Genomic DNA, 25,713 nt, shown 5'->3' with positions numbered 1-25,713 from the left:
TTTCCTCCTGAGTTGCAGCCCGGGCAGCTGTGGCTCCCAGGGGAAATGTCACCAGGATCGGAAGAGCAGAAGGCAGCCGAGCAGGATCTGGAGGAGCCCTTTAGGGCTTCCTCCACTCTGCCCATCACTCCTGAGACTGAAGAACACCAGGCGCCCCCAGTGCTCAGCAGTCATCATTTTGGAGAAAAATGTGTGTTGATGTTTTATTCTCTCCAGTGCTAAAATCAAGATTGCCAACTTGGGGCCTGGGTTTGATTTTTCATGTCACTGATTCTGGTGAAATTGCTGCTCTCTTTAGGAATAAATCACTGGGAGAAGAGAATAAACAGATTAGTGAAGGAACACACCTAAGAATAAAGTAAGATTGAGAAATGAATTCAAGATAGTAGTGATTTTTTTCTCTTTCCATTATGGCTAGCATTTTATTATTGACTTTGCATTTTCTAACATTTAAGAATATATCATGATCAGGAAGTGACTAGTTAGGTGGCTTATTTCATCCTCTGCTCCAGCTTAAGAGAATAAATCAGTTTCTTTTTTTTTTTTTAATCTATGTATTATGAAAACATTACTCTAATGATGACCCCACCATTTTTGAGGGATGGCAGTTTACAAATTTCAGCCTCAATATATATAACCTTTTCTTGCTGTTTTAATTATATTAAAATTAATTTAATATGATTCTCCTTAATAAGTCCTATGGTATCTTTCTTTAAATAAGATTGAATGGAATTATAGGAGGTTGACAAGTCAATGAAATGTCACTCAGAAGTCGCAGAGTATGTGTCCAGAATTAGAATATTATTCAAACCTGGGAGCTTTCCCCATAGCACTGCATTCAGAGACAGACACTTTGAGACTCAGAGAGCTGCAGCCTTCCCAGGCAGAAGGGTACTTCAGCCCAGACATGCCGCCTCATGAATATGCAGCAAGGAGGGTACAGGTGGAGATGGAAGCATCTGCCTAATGTAGTCCTCCAGAAGGTGCTGCCTCTAGCCCAGAGCCACCTGTGGTGGCTCACTCTGACAGCTGGCGTCTTCCTGCATGCTCGCGAATGGCTTCCCTGCACGCTTTCTGTGTGACCACCTGGCCCTGCCAATACCCACCAGCAGCATGTGTACTACCCCCGCATGCCCGCTGGTGACGACATGCCCAGTCTCTTCCTGCCGTGGTGCAATTCTTCCCCAAAGCTTTCCCTGTAAAGAGCATTCCCCTTTCTGGAGAAGACACATCCTGTCAGGTTTCACCTGTGCTTGGTATTCTGTGACAGTCATTTGGAAACTGTGATCTTGTCTTGGGGCTATGGTTTTGACCGTCCTCATCTATTTTTCACTCAGTGAAAAAGGGAGGGATCTGTGGGAATGGCCACCAAAGTTATCTGCCAAAGGCACCCACAAGCAGGAAGACATCGTATCAGTGGGAATTGGGTGGGAAGCAGCAGCCATCCATGCAGCCTCCGCAGCCCTGCCCCCCATCGTCACACTGGTTGGCATGCCACCAAGGGGGTGGCCAATGTGGAAAGATCTATGATGGCACAGTGTGAGGAGCCCACCACCCCAAGTCAGCCTCCTCAGGAAAGCAGGACCACCTTAGAGCAAAGACAGAAATTGTCCTAATGGGGTGGAGGCGGGGAGGGACAAACCAAAATTTTTTATGTTGAAAAAGGTACAGAGAAAATATGCCAAATTTGAGGGCTGAAGTGAGAGTCGACATGTCACTTCCTCTCCCTTCAAAAAATGAGACAATTATCACCAGCTCCTCAGCTACCCCGCTTCTTCAGCCCCGAGGACAGTCTGATTCTTCCAGCTCAGGTGGCAGGTATGGAAACAGAAGGTCACTGGGCTGCCAGCAGTCTGCAGTGTTGGGCTGATTTATTTCCAAGCCCTATCCTGAGAAATAGAAATTCTTTTCCTGTTAAAAATGAAAATTTTTAAGCAAAGAGCACTGGCAGAATGCTTAGTCATTCAGATTGCTGTTTAGTATTCAGGGGCTTTAAGAGATGGAACTGCTGCTTTTTTCTTCTTATTTTAATTGTTTTGGGGGCACAGCTTCTAACAACTGGAAGCTGAATAAACTATTGACAGATAATTTTGAATCATTTTAGGACTGAAGAAAAATAAGTATAGAGACTCATTAGCAGCGGGTGATTTGTGCATGCCTATTACTGGAGTGGCTCGGCTGCTTTTCAGAAAAATGTGGGGAGCGCAGGTATCTGCTGCTGTGGCATTAGGCAGAAAGAATGTGGGTGACAACAGAGAGCTGGGGATTGGGGTGCAGCTACGTGCCCATCATTTTCCCACACTCGTGCGCATGAGGCAACCAAGTTAATTCTCCAGGGCTGAGAAGCAAAGAGGTCCCCAGAATCCTGAGCAACCACGTGTGAGATGGTTTACTGATGTCTTTTTTTGGTGGATTTTTTCACACATAATGTAACAGTTGTTCATTGTTCGGGCTCTGGATGCTCTCTGAGTCACTAGGAGGGCAGGGCTTCAACGGAGAGCCAGTTCATTGTCTACATGCCGTGCAGACACGAGTGGAGAGGGAATGTGGAGGGTCCTTCAGACTGCAGCCACTTATTAATGCCTTCAGAACAGTCCAGTGGGCAGCTGGAATAGAAATAGATGCCATGCATTCAGTGACCCTACTTTGAAAATACAGGGTGATCAGACATAACTAAGCCACTTAATTTATTGTGCCTTTTGCTTAACGAAATTATTACTGCTGGGATCCCTTTGAATGATGAACTTCTAATGGTGAAATAGGGCTCATGTGTGACTGCCACCTTTGAGTCTATGTGGAATTGACCGTAAGTGTCATGCACATTGGAAAAAGGACTTTTGGAAAGGCTTTAACTGCAAAGGCAATTTGAGCTAGCTGTTGCCAGTGTCCTACGTGGGGCAAGGTTTCTCAGCAGGCTGCAGCATATGATAGGATCATGGGTCAGAGCTGGGACTCAGTGCACTGAGGTCGGTGGCCTTGGTTCCTGGTCCTCTCAGCTCATGGAGAAATGCCTTTCCACTGCAGTTCCTGGCTCCTCTGCTGCATTCTCCCCTCCCTACCTCCACACACGTGGTGGTCAGGGGGAGCCCAGAAGAAAACCCTGGATGCAGGGATCAGAACGGTTCTTCGAGTGGCGCCTTGTCTTTGCATCAGGTGTCAGAGATAATGTTTTCTCTTGAGGGTCTGAATGGGAGGACATAGAAAGCTGTTGACTCGAGGAAATTCAGATCGTCCCAGCTCCAGGGCAGCCTATGCCCTGGACTATTTGGGTAGTTCGGTCACAGACCCTGGGCCAGATTTTAGAGCATGCTCTCACCTGCCTACCTCAGCTCTTGGTTCAGTTGGTTTTGCAGTGGCTTTTCAGAGCCACTGTGTCTCATGACAGAGGGGAAGAGGCACATTATCTCCTTGGTGGAGAATGAATGGCAGCTGCTGCACAGCCCTCAGGGTTGCAGCCGTGATAAGCACTTCTAGATTAGTGTGATGAATAAGAGATGCACCACAGCCCGGGCACTTTCCCTGGCTTAATTGTTGAACCTGATTACTCGGAAACTTACTTCTCCAGAGTCTTGGATTTCAGATTGGAAATATGTCCTGTGCTTATCCTTCTGATTCCTTTTTCAAGCCACAATTTGTCCATTTCCACCTTAGGTTAATAATGCTCTTCATCCCCATGTACAATGCAGGAACATATTTGCTTTGATGAGCAAGAAAAGGGTTCTTTAAAAATATGTTGGTTAGAACCAGCATTTCTAGTTGTTTACCTATATAAATCAAAATCCAGTATCTATGCTGGCACTTACCTTTTCATTCCTATGAAACAGTAAGATACTGGTTGTTTTGGTTTGTTTTTTAATTAGAAATATTGACAGTATTCATTCATTCATTCCACAAGCATTTACCTGATACTTGATATGGGCCTGGCGTTGTTAGCCCCTGAGAATACCTAAATGGAGACACAGTTCCTGTCTTCTAGGAACTTCCTATCACGCAGTCTGATAAGGAAGATAGTTAACTTGAAAACGTGTGGTCTGTGCAGTGATAGTGACACCCACATGGAAGCAGTGAGGACCCAAGGCTTACTGCAGAGAGAAGTGGAGGCTCACAGCAGCCTTCCTGGAGGAGGTGGCGTCAGAGCTGGATTTAGAGGCTCCATTCCGAGTCAGACTAGTGTTTGAGTCCTGGTCTTGCAACCTGCTGGCTGTATGACTTTGAGTAGTTACATAACCTCATCAAATCTCAATTCTGTCATCTAAACAATACAGATAACATCGTTACCTGCCTCACAGATGGCTTAAAGATTAAATAATGTAGGTAAAGTGCTAGTCACAGTGCCTGAAACATGGTATGCTCTCTAAAACTGAACCAACACTGCTGTCATCATCATCATTTACCAGGCCTTATTTACAGTAAAACATATTATGCAAATAAATAATTGAGTTGCATATAGATATCACAAAGAGAAGACCATTCAGGCAATTAGGTCACAGACCCCCCTGGGCCAGATTTGGCAGTAGTTATGATTTGTTCATCTGTGGACCAAACAGACAAAGCAGTTAATCAAAAAAGCAAAATCAGCCTCTCCAAAAGTCACAAGTAAGAAAAGATTCATAGAAGCTAGTAGAAAATTTGTAGAATTTTTCCAGAGTAGTAGTTTATTGTTGTTATTTTTAAATGAATTGATGACAATATTTTAAACATGCCTCAGTTTTAATTTCTAATGTGGCAAATATCAATAGATATAACAATCTCTTTAGGGTCTTTAATAATTTTTCAGAATCCAAAGGGATTCTGAGACCAAGAAGTCTAAGAACCACTGATGTAGAGAACAAGATCTTCCTGGAATTCTGTTCCCCAGAGGACCATTGGGCTGCAGGGAAGCAGAAGGGCTCAAGTAGGCAGCCCACGCACAGGCTGTTCTTGACCTAATGGTATATAACATCTGCCTCCTGGCCCTCCAGGGGAGTGGTTCTCAGTCCTTGCTGCACACTGGAATCACTTGGTGTGATTAACAAATAGATGCCTGGCCCCACCCCTAGAGTTAGTGATTTGGTTGGTCTGGGGTGTAGCTATGACATCATTATTTTTTAAATCCCCAAGTGACTGTAATGTGAACTCAAGGTTGAGAGCCACTGTTCAAAGTAGTGTGAAGGTAGCCAGCTTGGTAATAATGGCAGAGTACAGCACCATGACCTCTGGATTACTTGTTTATTTAACTGATTGTTGCTACTAAAAATCTCAGGGAAACTACATCAAGTCCTTGTTATCAAAGTTAAGATTATTTTCCGTAAAAAGTCTAAAAATTAGACAAGACCAAAAATATCAACAGCAGTTTAATCATTTTGCTATTTAGATTTTTAAAAAATAGTAGTTAGACATACTTTGTCTGAACAAAGGTAGATTCTTAGCCAGATTTCATATGTTCCCCATGTCATAATGTCATCAGTTAGATGGCGTTTATCTCAGCCTCAAGTTCCTTACTCCTTTGTGGCAGCTTTCCCTCTGGATGATTCCCCAGGCTTTTCCTGGAGGCTGCTCTCCTCTTGCTCGTCCTTGCAGTTGCTGTCTGTCTGGATTATCCATGGAAGGTGGATTCCCACTCTGGTTACCACCCATTGAATCCCCACCAAAGGATTTGAACATATTTAGAGGAACCTATATTACCATCATATTGGAATGGTCAAAACACGATATGGATGGCCAGTCCATTGCTGCAAATACTCTTAAAATGAATAAATTATAGTGCATTCCAAAGCACAACTGAAATTATTTTTATGCTCACAATTTTGTATTATCCAAGTATACTAACTTGATTTATTTGGGTAGTCGACACTTATCTTTATATATTATTACTGTTTTAAACTTATGATGAGTTGATAGTTACTGCTAAAAATATTGCAATTTTTATCTCCATATTAAACTTTCTGATGAATTATAAATTAAAAATGTTGCAGGTGAATAGAAATATTAACAGTTTTAAATTTGAAATAACTGGGAATCCTGCTCTCAATTCTGAAGCCATACCTCCAAGACTGAATGTTGGAAAGAGGTGAGGACCAAGCCCATTTAAGGAGGTGGTCTCCAGTCATTAGGGCCTGTACGAGTCAACATGAGAGAGACGAGTTTTGCCTTTTGACTCATGCTCTACATTTATTCCTCTGACTAGTGAATGTGCTCAGTTCGGTCCCTTCCTTTCTCCTTTCAGGACAGCAGGTTTACATAGTAGACAGACAGGTACATATTCCAAGCCCCCGGTGGTGTTGCTCCAACCCATCCACCGCTAGTCTAGAGTTAGCCTTAAAAGTAGACATCAGCTTATGCACAGGGCAAAAGGGTGCTTTTTCTACAGTGTTGAAATCATGCTCTAGAATATGATTCCAAATCTAGGGGTGTTGCCCACCTCTCCAAGGCCGGGCTGCACTAGTGAAATGGGAAGTTGCTGGGTTTGTCTTGAGAATGGCCAGCCCGTCCACTCCAGTACTACCCCAGGAGGCAAGTATGATTCCTCCCCCTACCACACCCTCCCCCACACACGTAGCTTCTAGGTTTACAGGGGTGATTTGTTACGTCCCTTTGTGGTACTTCCTTTATGACGTTTTTAACGCTTGTATCACAACTGTCAATCTAACTGCACCCCCTAACACTCACATCGTGCTAGCCTGAGCTCCTGGAGGGAGTATTTAGCATAGCATGTGCTGTTTGTTGGCTAAAAGATTAGCTAAAGCAGAAGGATGGAAACTAAAGTTCCAAGCCATAACAATCGTCTGCATTGTTTTATGGACAATACATCTTAGAAACATCATGGGGGAGGGGTGTGTATGTTCCGCACTTTTGTCCATGTGTATGGGATGGGGCTGGTTGGTTGGGTCTGTCCTTTCACTCCTGACAGTCTTCTCAAAAACCCTTCACAGGCTCTCTCCACGCCACATCAGTAGCAGCCTCCAGAGTGGAGCAGGCACTGTCAGAAGTGGCCTCGTCTCTGCAGAGCAGTGCCCCCAAGCAGGGCCCACTGCACCCCTGGATGACACTGGCACAGATCTGGCTCCATGCAGGTACCACTCTGCCCCTCCCCGTGGGCCCTTTCCCCCCCGCCCACCCCTACCCACCCCTACTCACAGCCGGCTGCTGTGCCAGAGGCTGCAGCCTCCTGCAGGCGTTTGCCTGGCTAGCCAACCCCCCCTCATCAGAAGTCAAAGCTTTTGCATTTACACACACAAAATGTTACTACTTCTTTGCAGGAGCCATGAGTTACTCTGTATCTCCCCAGTCCCCTCCCCCACCCTCACCCCTGCCTCAATACCCTGACCCAGAACCAAGCATGGAGCAGGCATCAGGAAAGATTTTCTGAATTGGACTTCTAAGGACTCCTGAGGAATTTGCCCTGTGGGGAGCAGAGTTTGTGCTGGAGAAGGGCCAGAGAGCTACACCCCAGACTCTCTTTGCCAGTGACTTGGGGTGGAGTCCCAGCTGTACAACTTACCAGCTGGGTAGACTTGAGCTATTGTCTTTACCGCTAAGGCTCAGTTTCCTCATCTGTACAGTGCAGTTAAGCATAGCAGCTGTCTACTATTGTTGATGAGCACAAGGCCTGGCACATCTTGGAGTGAAGTCTTTGGGTCTGTGGGAGAGGGGATGGGAATATGGATGACCCAGATGTCATTATCAAAGCCAGGGAAGGGGCAGCGTGTTTGGTGTCCCCACTGCCCTCTCTGATGGCTCTCCTGGTAATCCACAGAGAGGGAGGCAGGTAGCAGCAGCGCTGAACTGGAAACTGGCCTGGAAGGCAGGTATGATTGCCCCTCCCCCAGTGTCACATGCCAGTCAGCTGGCTCAGCCAAGCTTCTGCATAGCTGGAAATCCCAAAAATAAATCCAACGTGTAGGCATTTTAGCAATGAGAATCCCACTATGTAGAGCTTCCAAGGAAATGGTGGCTGTTGATTTACTTACATGTTTATATTTCTACATAAAAGATAACTTCTGCCCCTCAAGTTTTATCACTTAATCTGCACAGCACTGACTGGGCCTTCTCAGGCTTCGTTCTCAGGGTGCGTGGTGGAAGCCCAAATCTGGCTGAGAAGTGCTTAGTATCTACCAGTTGCCCATCTGCATCCTCCTTTTTCGCCAAGGCTATCGTGTGATGTCCAGCCTTGCTTGACACCATCGGTGGACCTTCACCCATGAACACATGGCTGGGTTTGCCTGGCTTTGGCATGTCACAGAGCCAAGCACAGTTAGCTTTTTCTGTGTTGGCATCTTTAATTGAGTCATAACAACTACCGTAAATTAACAAATTATATTCTTTTAGGTAGAAGTACAAAAGAGGGGTGATTCACGAATGTGCGATCGTTCCTTCCTGCTGCCAGTGCTCACCCAGTGAGGTCCCAGACAAGCTGACTCCGAGGGCCAGGGAGCAGCAGGGGTGCCTCCTCCACAGCTCTCTAGTGGAAAAGGCAGGCTTCAGCTCAGGCTCCTGACGCCTCTGTGAGCAGTGACTGCAGACAGCAGAAAGGGAAAGGGTGCGTTTAGTGTCCGGGCCAGGTTATCCTGCCTGAAACTGTGGGGCTGGTGTAGGGGCAGAGTTGTCTTTAACTTGGGCGTGAAGTCGAGTTTTTGAGGGGCCAAGGTCTAAAACACTGAAGGGCTGAAAGTGATCCTTTTGGGCTGGAGCTGGCTGCCCTGACCTCCCAGGCAATGCTTCTCTTGGTTGTTTCTCTGAAAACTTAGGGACTTGAGGGTCCCAGGTTCCAGGAGAGCTTCGCCTGGTATCTTGCTGCCCCTTACTCAATTACCCAGGGACTTTGCCCCTCTTTTTGTGGCCTGCCATGACTCTTGGGGAGGAAATTTTGTAGCTGCTTGTTAGATCATTGAAGAACTCGGTGGCAAAGTTTCAGTTGATAGCTATCCTTGAATCTTCATGTAATCACGTAAGATCCATTTCTCATTGCCGTGGCCTATAGGACATTGCTGGTTAATGGGTGTGGCTTTAACATTCTACAAGTTGGTGGAATGGAATGGAAAGCAGATATCATACTTGCCTATAAACTCTAGACAGCATGTATGTATGTGCATATAGTGAGCGTTACATGTAATTTGAATGAATGGAGTCAGCTGGAATCTTCACAGTGTCAAGATTTAGAATCAGATCATATATCCACATAATCTTTAAAAAGGTAAATTCAGAAGAATACTGACAGCTCCCACTGAACTCTCAGGTTTTACTATATGTGGTTTGAGATCTACTCTGAGAGGTGAAATAAAAGTGACCGCATTTTTTGACAATTCATGGAAACCAGATAAGATCTGCTTCCTGTGTCCATCATCAGCTCCAGTAATACTGCCATATTCTGTAAGTTTTTCAAGCTTTAGAAGAAATGAGTTAGGTCAAGGCCTAATACCCAAGGCCATGATATTTCTGTGGCGTTTGTGGGCCTGTTCTCTTGGTTGTTTATTCTGGTGAACTGAGTGTAGTGGGAGCACATGATGGGAGCCCATGGTGGAAGTGGCCTCAGCTTTGAGGCTTGCAAGTAAGGTCACTCTGAGATGATCTCAGATTTCCAGCCTATCATGTCACATGGTCTCTAGGCCACTTGTATGTGCGTTTGAATGATGAGGAAATCATGAATAGGGCACTTGAGCCTCCAGCTGCTACATGAGGGAATAGGCCAAAGGTCCAGCTGGGAGCTCAGACCTAGGAAACCAGGCATGCTTAACCATAGAGGTCCGCGCCTTCCTGTGAGGGGAACCCCCTGACCCCAGAGTGTCAGACTTTCTCCCCAGCATACTTGGTTGCCAATCCAGCTTGGGTTGCGCATGTTTTTGTTCCTTGGTTTGTTTGGACCTTGGTCACAATTTTACTTAAAAAATTTTTTGAGTAAATAACACATAAACGTGGTACACAATTGAAAAGGTAGAAAAGACATAAATTGAAAACATTCCCTCTCATCTCTCAGTCTCATGCACCTCCAGCACAGGCAGCCACTGTTAGCAGTTCTGTGCACCCTCCAGAGACCTCACACACTGTGCCTTTTCCCCACCGTCCGCCGGATGTATTGCTCACAGAGGTGGTTGCATATCAGCACGTAGGAGGCTGACTCATACTTTTTAACAGCTGTGTAGTATGAATCTACTGCGTGGATATACCATAATTTAACCAGTACTCTGTCAATGAACATTTAGATTATTTTGTGTTTAATTCTGATAAAATTTTTTCTTGCATCGCCTTCCACAGAATGGTACCAATTTACATTCTAGTCAACAATGTGTGACTGTCCATTTTCTCACAGCTTTGCCTACACAACCAATTCTCAGAATCCTAGGTCTTTGCAAATCTGATAAAGAAAAATGGAATTTAAGTTGTCTATTCAAGGCTTCTTCCTATTTGTCTTAGATACTAAGCTTTTCCTTTTAATTTGTAAGCATTTATCATATGTCAAAAAATTGCCTTATGTCTGTGATAAGTGCTGTAAATATTTCCCCCATTTTAATTTTCTTTGTGTTTTTGGCCTTCTATTTTTTTTTTTTTTTTGGCCAAACAGGTTTTTTTTCTTTAGTACATCTATCAGTCTTTTCTCATAGCCTCTGTGCATCCCATGATATTTAGAAAGAAACTATCCATTTTTATGATCTCTTTTCCTGAAAGTTCGAGGTTTTTTCCAGTGCCATTTGTATATACACTCTCTTGTAAAGAAGGTCAGAGGGAAGTTATTTCCTCCATCGTGCAGTAGGGGAACCCAGGCTGGATAGAAGGAAGCGCCCATGCAGTCTTACTGTGGCGGAAATCAGGAGAGCTCAGTTAGAGCGTTTGACATTGCACCTCAGGACATGACTCCTTACGAATCATCCAGCTTCTTCACTGGCATGCATGCATTACTGTTGGCTGTTGGAAATTCATACATCCACAATAATTCAGAGTTGAACCAGAGCTTTTCCCAAGCCAGGCAGCTTCTTGGTGCCCATCTTTCAATTTCCACGTTGAGATGGCAGCTAAAAATGACTTTGCGGTAGGTGGTTAATTTCTGCTTGTTACTTCCTAATAATTATAGCTTTCACTTTGGCACCTCTCACAGTTGAAACCAGTGGCTATTCTTAGATGTGCAAGATCAGATTTTCTGATTTCTGCTGGGAATTTAAAGCTGTGATACTCTCATAAATTCCTCAGCCCTGGCTTAAGCTGTCCCCTTCACCCTTCTCCCTCCCAGGCTCCTCCCAGGTACTAGGAGATTGCACCAGTGGTATCCAGGGGTAATCCTGTAGCATGACCACCATGACGAGGTGAAGACAGCTCCCAGACAGGCGGCATGTGGGGTCACAGCACAGGAAGTGCCAGTGGGAGAGAGCACCAAGTCCCGGAGGCTCGGGCCTGTCAGGACACAGTGCCAGCCTAGATGGGTCGGCTCTGCCACCCTGCCCGTTCTCCTTCCCTGCAGGGTTTTGATGAATGGCCTGCAACTTGCAGGTAGCTAACGTTTATCAAGCACTGTGTATGCATCAGATGTTATTCCAAGGACTTTACGTGTCTTAACTTGTTCAGTGCTCATAACCTTAGGAGGTGTAGATACTGTTATTTACCCCACTTTACAGATGAAGAAGTCACACTTGACAGCTGTCAAGTCACTTGCCGAAGTTTACATGGCTAACAAGTTGGGAAGCCAGAATTCAGACCCGATCAGTGTGGCCCAGAACCCTAGCTCAACCCATAGTAAGCATGCAGTTGTTCAGCACAGCACCTTTGGGCCTCCTTTCACCTGCCATATCAGAGCTAGGTGTGGTCTCCACCTTCATGGAATTTACAAATGCAAAATAAAACAGTGACAGAAGCACTCAACTCCCACTGTGCCAAGTGCCATGAAGGAGCAGTGCTGCTCCCATGAGCCCTGGCAACTGAGGAGAAGGCCTCCCCCAGCCAGGGGAGCCAGAGGATGCCAGCACCCATTTGAGCAGAGACCCAAGAGTATTAGCAGTTGGTCAGGGGTGGTGGAGAGAGGCCTAGGACAGCACATGGGAAGGCCCAGAGCAGCAAGGGCTCTGAGTAATAGAGGAGGACAGTGTCCCTGGGGCTTGAGGGCTAAGGAGGAAGCAGTAATGTGGCCCAGGGGGAGGCAGAAGGGACTGGGGTCAGATCGTGCCACCACCCCTGCTAGCCATGTTAAGATCTTTTAACTTAATCCTGAAAACATTGAAAAGCTATCAAAGGACTTCAAGTCGGAGCATGAAGGATCAGACCGAGGTTTTTGAAGATCACTCCAGCTAATTGTGCAGAGTGGAGAGGAAGGCAGCAAACGTGGAAGCTGAAAGAGCAGGGAGACAGTGAGAGTGCTGGCCTGTGTGACAGGAGAGCAGCCTGGCCTGTAGCAGTGGCAGTGGAGGTGGAGAGAAGTGGACACCTGAGATGCATTTTTCAGGTGGAATTGATGGACTTGATGGAGTAGATGAAGGAAAAGGAAGAATTCTGAGTTTGGGGCTTGAGTCAGTGGGTGACTGATGATATCATTTCCTGCAATGGGAAGCCTGGGGGAAGAACCGATGTGTCATGGTCAGTGAAGAAGAGATTCCACAATCCTGGTTGAACTTGGAAGTGTCAGATTCCTGAGGACTTGCAAGTAAAGATGCCAGGCAAGATGCTGGATACTCACGTCTACATTTCAGATTTGGGCTGGAAACACAGATTTGGAAGTTGGTATTTAAAGCCCACAGGCATGATAAGAAGGCCTAAGAAGAGAATACAGATGGAGAAGGGCAAGGGCCAGACTGATACCTGAGCCCCTTCACACTGGAAGTTTGAGGAGGAGAGAAAAAGCCAGAGACTGAAAGGGAGTGGTCAGCAAGGCGAGAGGAGAGCAGGGCCGATGTCACTGCAGTGGACGAGGGGGTTTGCAAAGGAGCCCGTGCAGCATAACCAGGAACTCAGGCTCCGCTCCCACCGTGCACTAGCAGTGGGAGCTGGGCAAGTGCTTCCCAATCCTGCTGAGTCTTCATATCCTCCTCTGCAAATGAGGAGAGTCAGGACAGTCACAAAAGATAATGCATGCACATGCTCAGCAGGTAGCAGGTACTTAATGACTAGTAAAGTAACTATTTTTAAGGAAGATCTGGCTGGTAGGAAATGCTGTTGAGAGGCTAAGTACAGGGAAGCAAAAGCATTTGTTGTATCTGGTGCTTGGAAGTGGCTGGTGACCATGACAAGACTGGTTTTAGTGGCATGATGGAGATGAAAGCCACTAGGCGTGGTTGCAGAGTGGATGGTGAGTGAGGAGGTGGAGGCAGAGAGGGTGCACAGTCCTTGCCAGAAGAATCCCTTTGGAGCAGCAGTGCGGGGAGCTGGGAAAGTGTGGGGCTAAGGAAGGGGGTTTAAAAATATTGGACACGGAGAGGCCATTTGACTGCCAATGGGGACGATCAAAGAAAGACTGAGGGGCCGAGCCCGTGGCGCACTTGGTAGAGTGCGGCGCTGGGAGCACTGCGACGCTCCCGCCGTGGGTTCGGATCCTATATAGGACTGGCCGGTGCACTCACTGGCTGAGTGCCGGTCACGAAAAGGACAAAAAAAAAAAAAAAAAAGAAAGACTGAGACCCTTGGCATCCAGAAGACGGAAGGATGTGTGAGGGAACGAATTCCTTAAGAACGCAAGAGAGCGGTGGGGACCCAGGGTCCAGGCAGAGGGGTTGGCCCTCAACTATGGCAGACGAGACACAGGGTGGATGGGGACAGAGGATGCAGATGGGCTTGTGGGTTTGGTGGCCAGAAGAGACTCGAGCTTTGCTTTGCTGGCTTCTGTCTTCTCTTTGAATGATGAGTCAAGGTCAGCCTAAGGGGTAGGGGGGTGCTGGGGAAGGATCAGGTGTCAGGATCAGCTGGGCCAAGGCCCAGAGGGGATTTAGTATGTCACAAATGTGGCTAGGCCATGTGGAGCTAGTCTCGCTATCCCCCTGAGTCCTCGGGGAGGGGGTCGCTCTTGACAGACTGACACAGCCAGGCACAAACTCGGAAGTCAGTGGCAGTTGTGTAGCCAAGACTGGCGAAGGCATTCAGCCAGGCTGTCAGTGAGGACAGGGCCTGGCTGTGTTCATCTTGGGGACTTTGGGGCCTAGCGAAGCTCAGAGTAGGACAACATCCGAAAACAAAATCACTGCCTACTTTCTCTTCCTGACATTTCCCAGACAGGGAAAGAGTAAAGGACAGGTCCTGTGAGAGCTGATAATGATGAAGGCCTCCACTAGGCCACGATGGCTTAGAAGGGGGTCAGGAAACCCATCAGGACATGACTCCTTTCCTCTCTGACTCTTGTGCTGACTTTTATATGAACGAGTGAATTCATGGAAATATGAAAGGCGTGCTCTGGGAGCACCTTCTATTCACCCCAGTGGGACTCCTCTGCCCACTGTGGCCTCTGTCTTTAGGGCAGCAGGGTTTGGGGTAAAGGAAATGGTTTGGAAGGGAAGGGAGTCTGCCAGCCCACTCCCTTGCCACCTGCTGGCTTGACCTGTGAGACTGGGAGGCACTGGATGCCACACGTGACTTTTCCTTCAGCCTTCTTGGCCACACTCAGGCGAAATGCACCCAAACTAGGGACAGTTCTTGGGGCTGCCTCCAAATGGATTGTTCCTTTGTGTAAGTTTCCTAAAAGGTGTCTCCTCTGGGTAGAGTAAATCTCCCGAGGGAGCAGGCTTGACTCCCTAGAGGCACCTACCTTGTTAGCCATGTAAACTTCGGCAAGTGACTTGACAGCTGTGTCTCAGTTTCTTCATCTGCAAAGTGGGGTAAATAATGGTATCTACACCTCCTAAGGTTATTATGAGGACTAAACAAGTTAAGACACGTAAAGTCCTTGGAATAACGTCTGATGCATACACAGTGCTTGATAAACGTTAGCTACCTGCAAGTTGCAGGCCATTCATCAAAACCCTGCAGGGAAGGAGAACGGGCAGGGTGGCAGAGCCGACCCATCTAGGTGCACAGCCTGCAGTGGAGCCCAAGCCACGTGTCAGCCCCGCTCAGCCCAGTGCCTGTGCACAGTGCACAACCTGTGCAACCCAGAGTCCAAGGCAGGCACCTTGTAGCCAACATGAATCGGGGGCTTGGCATCATTGAATGAATGAATGAATGATTGAGGAAGTTGGAACCACATGGGATTCTGGATGTGTCCAGCACCAGGTCCCCCAGTCCCTTTTCAGATCACATCTCAAGTGTGGTTCGCAAGTGGTTTTCGAAAGTCCCCTGTGTGCAAGCCAGAGTCAGGCGCACAGGGCACAGAAGGAGCAGGCTTGACCTGGCCCTCCTGAGGCACGCGCATGTTATGTCAGACATAGCAGACTGGGGTGAGGTCGTGCCAGGGCAAACATAGTGTGGGAGGGTGAGAGGTGGTTTTCCCAGGGGTGGCTGGGGAAGTCATGTGCAGAGCGAGGAGTGGAAGGCTTTGTGGGCAGAGGGTTAGGCCTGGCAGAGCATAGAGAGGGAGGAAGTTGGAAAGGTAGCAGGGCCCTAATTGTAAACGCTAAGCAACAACATTGGGGTTACATTCATTCTGCAGTGGGGAACCCTTGAAGGTTTGTACATGGGGAGATTTTATCTCCAGCATTTCTCATAGGGATTTTGCAAGGGCAAACCAAGGGACTCCAAAGAAAACACATCCAGAGTTCAGTCCAAGGTATCAGAATGAGGTAGAAAGTGTCCATGACCCCAAGCAGCCCCTTACCTTTGGTGAGAGGCTGTCTGCTGCCAGCAAACAGGACAGAGTATCTGTCCCCGTCATCTCTTCCAAGAGTGACCTGTCAGAGCCTCCCTGCAGCTGTGGGGCTGACCTCCAACTGAAGTATGTCGCTGCTGGTGTCTGACTGGCTTCCAGTTCCCACGGTCTGCTTCACTCTGCATTGCTGTTCCTTTGGTACAAGTTCTTATATCTCTTAATAAACTCACAAGGCCCTTTTTTATTTTTTAAAATCGAATTTAGCCCTTGGTGAAAGGGATGGGGAAATTTCTTTCACTGTTGCTTCTCTGGCTTCGGGCTGTCTTCACTGACCTGTGCCACAGAAATGGCGACCCTCATTAAGCATTCATTAGTCTGCAAACTTTTCTTGAGCACCCACTTACTGCTAGATCCTCTGCAAAGGGATACAGAGATGATTGTGGCTAGGAGTTGCCCATAGTTTAGTGGGAAAACAATGCTGGTTGTATTTTGGAGGCTTTAAGGAAGTATAAGTAATACTCCTTTTTTTACCTCCTGAGTTCTGAACCAGTTAAGACAAGGGAGGCAGGTGGAGATCAAAATCCCAGCGTTGTTACTGGGGAGGCTGAGTGGAAGAATGCAGCTTGACTCTGGTCTCAGCTGGGGCTCCCTAGGGCATTACAGCTGAGTGGATTCGCCCATCCCAAATTGCTGTCCTCCCCATTGCAGGGGCAGAGCGCAGTGACATGCCTGCATGAGAGCAGGCAGAGAATGCAGGCATCCAAGGGCCAAGGCACACTGCACAGAGAGCTCTGAGTGCCAAGGTGAGCAGGCTTCTTCTCCCCAAATCATCAGTCAGATGGAACCAGCAGGAGGGCTGGGGAGGGGCCAGGTGCAGGCGTAACAGATGGACCACCAATGGAAACAAGAAGCAGCGGTGAGAGGGTTCCCCAGCACAGACCATGGGATCAAGGTGATGATAGGGATCGTACAGGTACTGTGAGAGCACAAAGGAGGGAGCTGCTGACCCCCATGGGGTCAGGGGTGGACATCTGTGAAACCCTCTTCTGGGGAGATGTTGGTCCTTGTTTGAGCTATGGACCCCTAGGAAGGAAGGCTTCCCAAGCAACGCAAGCTTGTAGTAAATACTACATGGCCCCTTTGTATTGTAGGGGACCAGCTGTGTGCCTAGTCAGAGAAGGCCGCATTCTGGGAGATTTTAGGGATGTTGGGAAACCTTAGTAATCCTTTCCTCTTCCTCTCCCAACCCCATCCCGAATTACTTGATTGGTGTCAGAAATCCTACCACTAAAGCTCAATTCTGGAACCTGAGACATTGTGTCCCATTAAAATGTAATTTCCTCTTAGGCAGTGACTGTTCTAAGTCATTGTCTTAAAGGAGTCATGGTAAAACGGAAAGGCTGGACCTGGATCCCCCAAATACACTGACTCAATGAAATAGAGCTTCAGAGCTTGGACGAGCCAGGTCACCTCTTTGCACCTTCGTTTCCTCACTCTGCAGTCTCTGGGAGGGTGGTCCCACTGAACGCTGCCTCACTGTTTTCGACTCACTCTGGGCTCGTCGTTACCACTGCCCCAGGAGAGACGTGGGCCAGGATCAGTCCCCCATGTGACAGGTGAACAGGCCCAGAGAAGGTGACTGACTTGCCCAAGGTCACACACAGGCCGAGGGGCAAGAACCAATCCCTCCAAGTTCTCATGGCACTGTGATTTACAAACTGGAAAGCCCAGAGCCCTAGGGTTCCCCAGTGGTGCCTCGGAGGCAGGGAGAAGGGGACAAACCAAGAGGAAGGCCGAGCTGCCCGCTCTTAAGAATCTTTTTGTACGCTGGGGTAAGATCTCTTTGGAAAAAAAGCGTTTTCATTGGAGAAAATGGTTTGAAAATCCCTACAGGACATTGTGCTGTATATCCTTCCATTTGAGCTTAAAATGGAGGGATTTAGGAGCAACCTTAGGCCATACATTTGTCTGCCACATCTGCTCCAGGAGCACAGGCCTTAGCAGTACCTCCGGTTTCCTCCACCAACTTCCATGGCACTGAAAAGAAGATCTCTGTGTCCTGGACTCTCCCGCCTTCATGTTTCTGAATTGGTTCCATCTCATTCTTCATTTCCTCGTCATGGGAAGGGAGCGATAGCCTGAGACCTGAGGCTTAAGACACAGTGGTAAATAAGACATGTCCTGTCATACTTGGTCTCACGGAGAACCCTTATGGAACAGGACTTGCATGTACACTGTCACGTTGCTATTTAAGGCTTTTTACCCCTGTGATTCTTGTTCTAAAATTTCTGGAAGCATTCAGTCCCCACTCTCTCAAGCTGGCCTTTTATTCGTAGTGACCTAGATGGGAGAGGCTGGTGTTCCTTACCAACCCACAGACAGCTCTAGGCCAGGGGACCTTGCAGACGCACATAAGCTTACCCCAGAATGGAAGCAAGGTAGAGCCAAGTGTACAGTGAGAGGGACGTTCTGTACAGCTCTCCTGAGTCACCACCATGCTCGGGAAACCCAAAACCGCAGAGGGCACACATTCGACTCTCTGGCAGGAGCTTCGAGAGAATTGTGTTACTGAAAGACATCAGACAGCCCTGACGGTGTCATTACGAGGGTGTTTATCTCCCAGAAGGGACAGGTTTTTGCCTGGTCCAGACTGAAGGACAGGAAAATGTCTTCTTTGTTCCTGAGAGTCCCCTGTGTGGTGGGCACTCAAGAGGTACCTGCTGAGTTGCATCTCCTGTGAGGCAGGTGCGGCTGCTGGCCTTGCCACCTTCAGGGCTCAGCACATTGTATGTGAGTTGCCTGAGTTTCTGTGTCTGCAGGAGTTGCTCGGGACTCTCCTCCACAAGTCCCTGGGCCAGGTTGTCATCTCCCTGTGCTCCGGTGGAGGAGAGGACCAGCAGACGGAAGGACAGGCAGAAGGTGCAGGGCGGGTCCATGCCAGGGCAAGGCCCACTTTTTCCAAGGCTTTTTCTTGGCCCGGGGAGGCAGCCGTTGGTGTGAATACGAACCTGGGGAGAGGAAACAGCCAGGCCGATTGAGGCCAAAATGTCAGCAGCGTTGACACTGACCACAACCCTGAGACAAGCACCTGCCGTTTTAGAATCTCTGGGTTTGGAGCTGGAGGTGGGGATTTAGGAAGCTGGATCTGTGGCAGAGCTTGCCCTCGGAGAGTATGCTGTCAGGAGCACAGCGGAGACCCCTCACAGAGATACAAATAGGGTCAGAGAGCTGCAGGGGCAGGGCTCCCTTCTAGCCCAGGGAGGGTTAGGGTCAGAGATGGCTTCCGGAGATGGTGGCGATGGAATTGGGTCTTGAGGGAGGCTGGGGGTGACAGCATTATGGGCAGAGGCAACAGAATAAAGGAAAGGATGGAGACAGGAACCCCCACTATGTGTATGGAACAGCGCTTACAATGGCCAGCACCTGGGGATGCAGGGAAGCAGTGGAAAGGCTACAGGTTAGTAAGGGTGGTGGACCCAGTCACCGAGGGCCCCAAGTGCCAGGCAGAGTAGGGATATGGGTGTTATTTGGGGACAGAGGAGACACTTTTCTCTGGAGGCCAATAGCATAGCCTGCCTGGGTTCTGGTCCTGGCTCTGTCTCTAACTTGCCCTGGGACCTTGAGGGAGTTGCTCAGCTTCTCTGTGCCTCAATTTCCTCAGCTATACAGTGGGGTAAAATAATAGTACCCATCGGATCACCATGCAGATGATATGAGAAATGAGAAGGCTTCCCGGCACACAGTATGTGTTTAACGAATGTTGGCTACTATGGTTGCTGGTGTCAGCCATTCATTCAACAGCTATGTACTGAGCTCTGACTGTGACAGACATGGTTTTCGTCACTAGGGACCCAGCAGTGGACACCATCCCTGTCCTGCTATTGCTTACTGCTTATATTCTAGTAAGAGCAGACAGAAAATGAGACCATTGGTGAGAAGGACCAGGGAGAGAAATCAAGCAGGAAAGGACATGGGCAGCGCTGAGTGGGATGGACAGCAGCAGTTCCAGCAGGACGGTCAGGGAGGCTTCCCTGGGGGGTTCCAGCAGGACGGTCAGGGAGGCCTGACCGGAGAGTTCTAGCAGGATGTTCAGGGATTCCTCCTGGGAGGTTCCAGCATGATGACAATCAGGGCGGCCTCCCTGGGAGGTTCCAGCAGGACGGTCAGGGCGGCCTCCCTGGGGGGTTCCAGCAGGACGGTCAGGGATGCCTGACTGGGAGGTTCCAGCATGATGACAGTCAGGGCGGCCTCCCTGGGGGGTTCCAGCAGGACGGTCAGGGAGGCCTGACCGGAGAGTTCTAGCAGGATGTTCAGGGATGCCTGACTGGGAGGTTCCAGCATGATGACAGTCAGGGCGGCCTCCCTGGGAGGTTCCAGCAGGACGGTCAGGGCGGCCTCCCTGGGAGGTTCCAGCATGATGACAGTCAGGGCGGCCTCCCTGGGAGGTTCCAGCATGATGACAGTCAGGGCGGCCTCCCTGGGGGGTTCCAGCAGGACGGTCAGGGAGGCCTGACTGGGAGGCACAGGGGAAAGGCCAGGGGAAGGGGCTGCCTGCTGCGCAGGGAGCCACAGCAGAGGCCTGAAAGAAGGAGGGGTTTGAACAGCTTTGCCTGAGGAGGGTCATCTGGCAGCAGCTGTGGAGGACCGGCTGGTGGCCCAGTCAGGAGGACAGGGGAGGGAGGAGGTTTTACTAGTGGAGGCAGTTTCCCAAGTGGACTCAGGAGACAACTCTGTGACGTACATGAGGAAAACAGAAGAACTTTCCTATTTCTTTTTTTATCGTGTTCTTAGCACACTTCTATTTTTGTGTGCTATTGTGTATCATATTATACATAATATATTACTTTTTACATACATATACATAACCTGGAGATATGGGCACAAACATCTTTCACTGCTAGGAGTGAGGCCAGTGGTCAAGGCAGGAGCGGATGAGGAATGGGCGGACTTGCAGGTGGGAAAGGACCGGTGAGCCCAGAGCAGTGGAGAGGGGACTCGGATGTCCTCGAAGCCTCTGACCCAACTGACTAGAAAGATGGTGGTGCTGTGATCAGACAGGCCCTCGGGAGAGGAGGCCTGAGGGGCAAGGTGAGGCATTTTCCCTGGACACTTGACTCAGCATACCTGAGACACGGAGATGGCACTTGGAAATCATGATGGGGCCTTTACGGGAGACCAAGGCCACAGACGGATTCACATAGAGGCCAGAGAGTTGAGGCCTGAGATAGGCATTTTCCTGCTTGTTTTGAAAGTGATAGCTTGGCTTTTCAAAGCGCTTTGTTGACATTATACAGTTGAGTCCCCAGGGTGTGGTAACTTTCCCTGGTCGCATGCAGGGTCTGATGGAGCAGCCATTTTGTTTGATGCTGATAAACATGGAAGTGCAGCCAGCTGCCCTTGTCATGCTTTTTGGCATCAGGAAAACAGTCTGGAGGGCAGAGCCATTGCCGTGTGAGGGGAAAACCTCTGGTTTGCTTGTACCTGTGCTCATTCTGGTCCTTTCTCTTTGGCAGTCAGAGCCGAGGGCAGGCCAGACCAGCCTCTGTCCAGATGCCAAGGTTCCCTAGGTGGGCCCTGAGGGTGGGTGTCCTCAGGGGTTGGGGCCAAAGCAGTCTTCACTCCCCTCTGCTTGGCGGTGACCTGTGTCTGCCCTGCAAGGCACACAGCAGAAGAGACTTGAGTCCCTGTGGAGGAGTGGGCATGAGGGACTGTCAGCCTACAGCCATTTCCACGAGGGGTGTGCAATTGGCTGGCCCTAGGCCCTGCTGGACTCCCGCGGAGGGATGCACATGTCCCCCACCAGAGTAAGAGCCGCTCACGGGGGCTTCTGGAGGGCAGTGAACCAGGAAAGCATGTGCTCTCTGCTCCCCTCCCCACAGCTGAAGTCTACATCGGCATTGGGAAGCCTGCAGAAGCCACAGCCTGTACCCAAGAAGCTGCCAACCTCTTCCCGATGTCTCACAATGTCCTGTACATGCGGGGCCAGGTGGCCGAGCTCCGAGGAAACATGGATGAAGGCCGGCGGTGGTATGAGGAGGCCTTGTCCATCAGCCCCACTCACGTGAAGAGCATGCAGCGGCTGGTGAGTCTCAGAGCCAGGCTGGGACCCCACTCTTGGATGGGAATTCCCCTTAGAAGCAGCAGGTAGCTCATGATGCTCGAACCCTTTTCTGGTTCCAAAGGCCACATGCAGTTAGCTTGCCAGGCTGTCACATTGCACAAAGCCAACGGGCTCCATTCCTGTTGTAGTTTATGCAAATAGTGGCCCTGGGAGTTAACAGTGCACAGCCTCAGCAGCCCTACCTGTTGGTCTTGTTAGGTGCTAGGGGACAGTTTGGGTCACTGATCTCCTGGCCAGCAGTCCAAGCTACCCTATGGCTTTGGGTTCAATAAAGACATTCTTGTGGCCCTGGGTACTCTCATTGTCGTCTTGGTCTCTGCACTGCTTGTAGCAGCCTCCTTGAGGGGTATCCACACCCTGGGGCGACTTCCATACAAAGGTCAGAGCACTTTATAAACTGGAAGGCTCTCTTCCATTCAGGGAGTCTGACACTCCAGCTTGTCTCCAAGGCTGCTGGCTCGTGGGAGGCATCTTATCACAGGAGGGGAGGGAGGGTCTGGCTATATTGCACCAAGAGGTGAGACACTCAGCCAGGGACACAGGTAAGTCACCCCAGTTTCCACACTGCATATGGGTGTGGTGGTGCTCCAGAAGTGCTCCTGTCCCTCTTCTGGATGCCCACACCAGAAGCCAGGGTTGCCTGCTCCCTCACCCCCATTCCCTTGCCATGGACCATTTTTGAGAGATTCTGGAGTGGCCGTCAGACTATCTCAGTTTTAGTTAGGTGGGGAGCAGACCATTCACTCTGGTGGGTTAAGAACATATATTGAGTGCAGCTGCCACACAAAGGCTTAGTCTGCTGTCATCTTCCTGTAGGAGTCTGAATTGGAACTCAAAAGTTCAGGTCTCAAAACACAAGGTTTCAGAAGCCAGTAAAAACCCTTACTGCCTTCTCTGGGCCTGCATGCCAGACTTAAGTTCTGAATTTTTGTTTCATTCTTAGCAGTAGGATATCTCGGATTTAACGATCTTCTAACAAAGGTTCATTTAAAAAAATCCTTAAAAAATCCTAATAGCCAAGGTGCTCTTCATGTCAGCAATCCTTGGATCTGAGCACGCACAATCAGACAGTGATATGTGATCTGGAAGAGCAAGCACTGGACAAGGAGTTCAGGAACAATGTTCCGGTCCCAACAACATCACTTACTTGCTCTTTAACCTCAGGAAAGGCCCGTAAACTCTGTGCACCTCAGTGCTCTTTCTGCAAAACGAAGGCATTCGACTAGATAGGCTGTGAATGTCTGTCCAGTACTAAGAGGATGTGGTTTTGTAACTCATAAGTAAAATGTTCTCCAAAGGATCCCCAAAACTTCATTATCTTGCCATTTCTCACAGCAATGTTGCAAAATGTAGAAGCAGCTGAGTGGTAACTACTTGTTTGCAGCAGAAGAATGTTTATGCACCAAGAATTAGGCACCATGGGAAGAATGTGAACTTTTGAGTTAGATCTGGACTCGCTCTCAGCCCTGAATCTTATTTCTGGGGAACACCGGGCTCATCACTTAACCTCTAGGAATCTTGGTGTTTCTGTGAATTAGGCTGTTACCCTGGTGGGATGTGTGAGAAGTAAATGCGATGATTATGTAGCCAGCCTATTGGAGTTCCTGGCACCTAAGTAGGTGCTCATTAAATAGAAAACTGAAGACAGTCGTTTTCACTTTTAAAAATAAATCAGATCTTATAATAATTACAGCTATTTAATTTTCAACTTTCCTTTATGAGCATTTTGTACCTCAATACAGCTTTATAAGTAATTTTACATATTATCCAAACATTAGTCTGTTTGATTAAAAATATTACATGGCTTTTAATTTTCATCTCACTATTGTAAGAGGTATTTGTAAAGAGCTTTTCTGGTCTCTGTGCTTTATGCTAGAGCACTGCAGAAGAGGTATAGTCAACACCATGTCCCCAGCCTTTTTTAAAAAAAGATGCAGAGTGTTTCTACCTTGGGGCCTATGAATTATTCAGAGAAGTATTTCTTGTTCATCCCCAAAGGGAACACATGAGACAAAAGATCAAATAGGAAAATAGCACCGGGAGAGGTTTCTGTTTCGTCTTTGGAGCTTTTCAAGATACCTGAGCTCCCTGACAAGTGCCAGATGCTTTCCTTTCTAAAGGAGCAGTGGCTGGCCCAGCACAGGAGAGCTGGGGGTGAGAGCTCAGGGGATGGGGACCCTGCCTGCTGGATCTGTGGGCATCTCTGAGCCTTACTAGGCTCAGAGACATCAGCTGCTTGGGGGTCTTGCCTGTAGAAAATAGTAATTATGATAAACCTTAAGACCTCTTGCAATGCATCCTGATATATTAAAAAACTATCCAGATTAGAGGCAAGTGGAGAGCAGCAAGCCTACAGATTTTGAGGACTTTAGATTCTTGCAGCCAGAAACTGTGCCACTGACTGATCAGTGTGACTCTCAGAGGGTAGCTTTGAACACTCCATCTTGGTGATCTTACCTCTGATGCTCCCTGGCCTGTGTTCTCCCTCAACCTGCCCCCAAGAGCCCAGCCCACAGCTGGGGGCACCCCACTGAAGCCTCTCCTTCCTGCTGGCACTGCTGGACCCTCTTGTGCCTGTGAGGGGTGGCCCTGGACTCCCCAGGCTCTTCAGCCCGGAGACATCCCACCCCGTCTCTTTCCTTTCCCCCACCCCCATGCTATGCAGGAAAGCTGTGTTTCTGTGACCTTGGACAGAGGAAGGGAGGAAGGCGACCTTCACAGTATACTCCAGAGACAAGGGAATAGGCTCCAGAGCCAGCCGGCCTGGGTTAGACTCCACAGCTCTGCCACTCCCTAGCTGCGGGGCCTTGGGCAAGTTATTCACCTTCTTTGTGCCTCAGTTTCCTAAATCAGACAAATGGGGGTAATATTAACACCAGTACGTCACAGCGACAAATTAAGCACAAGAACTGAAATCTCTTGTTGAGCCACAAAAGGTCCTGTCTCTACCCTCATGGAAACCAGACTGGTGTGCAAGCCCCCACGTTAAGAGGAGGGGCAGCGGGCAGATCAGAAGCTGTCCTTTCACCAGGTTGAGTCCCAGGGAAGAGACAGGGCCCCAGACTCAGGTGGCGGGGAGAGGCAGAGGCATAGGTGGCATCGACAATTGCTGGCACTCAGGGAAAGGAGTGTGTGAGCAAGGGGGTGGCCAGGGCAAGGGTCAGAAGGTCAAGAGCAGAAGGAGTTTGAAGTATATAGCACCAGAGACCGGCAAAGAAACAACCAGGGAGGTTCCCAGGGAAGCAACCAATTGTGAGGCAGATTGTGGGTCGTGGAAAAAACCCAGAGGGAGGAAAGTGTGTCCGCGGAAGCCCTGATGAGAAAGGCAAGGAGCTGGAGGGACAGTCGGAGGGGGACTGCATAGAAGGAAGGAAGCCACGGCGTTTGTTACAGGTGGAAACCAGGAGGCTGATGGTGACTTCGGGGAACAGACAGGAGCTCGGTCTTGTTCTGTGGAGAACAATGACTCCTTAACTTCTAGGGGTTGCAGGTACCAGATCGCCAGATTGTAGCAGAGCTACTGCCATGTAAGCAGGAACGCAAAGATGTTAACATTGATAACAAGCAATAATGACTTGGGAGGCAAGCAGTATTCATGAAAGTAAATCAGAAGGTCAGATTTGATAAGAGAAATATAAATTAAACCCCAGAAGAAACTGGCAATTTTCTAATAGGTTTAGCCCTCATCTACTGGTATGTGTTTAAATTCACATGTAGTGAGGGGGAGAAGAGAAATAATGTGTTTAGTAGTAATGAGTTAGCGCAAGTCAAGAAAGGCAGAGAACTGAGTGTGGGGCAGAGATTAAGGGAGCAACGGGCTGAAGGGATAAGAAATCCCAAAGTCATGTTGTTGACAACGGGAGGAATTCATAGACTGATCAGACTTTTTCCAGAAAATCTAAAGGCA

The 25,713-nt window shown here is 48.7% G+C and overlaps 1 protein-coding gene across 7 annotated transcripts in view; it reads left to right on the top strand.

The window, feature by feature from the left end:
- The window catches only part of TTC7B (tetratricopeptide repeat domain 7B), a 267,108-nt gene that overhangs the window by 212,339 nt on the left and 29,056 nt on the right, over positions 1-25,713 (top strand). For 6 of the 7 annotated variants that reach the window (XM_063088953.1, XM_063088950.1, XM_063088949.1 and 3 more), the window contains 2 exons: positions 6,912-7,052; positions 21,565-21,767. In XM_063088953.1, coding sequence (XP_062945023.1) covers positions 6,912-7,052; positions 21,565-21,767 — 344 coding nt within the window. Of the gene's footprint in view, positions 1-6,911; positions 7,053-7,735; positions 7,788-21,564; positions 21,768-25,713 lie in introns of those variants that run through there. The other variant, XM_063088954.1, reaches the window with a different exon arrangement.

Source organism: Cynocephalus volans, chromosome 3, assembly GCF_027409185.1.
Source record: "Cynocephalus volans isolate mCynVol1 chromosome 3, mCynVol1.pri, whole genome shotgun sequence".
NCBI lineage: Eukaryota > Metazoa > Chordata > Mammalia > Dermoptera > Cynocephalidae > Cynocephalus > Cynocephalus volans.
Note: the sequence above shows the minus strand (reverse complement) of the source record. Positions and strands in the feature narration are given on the sequence as shown.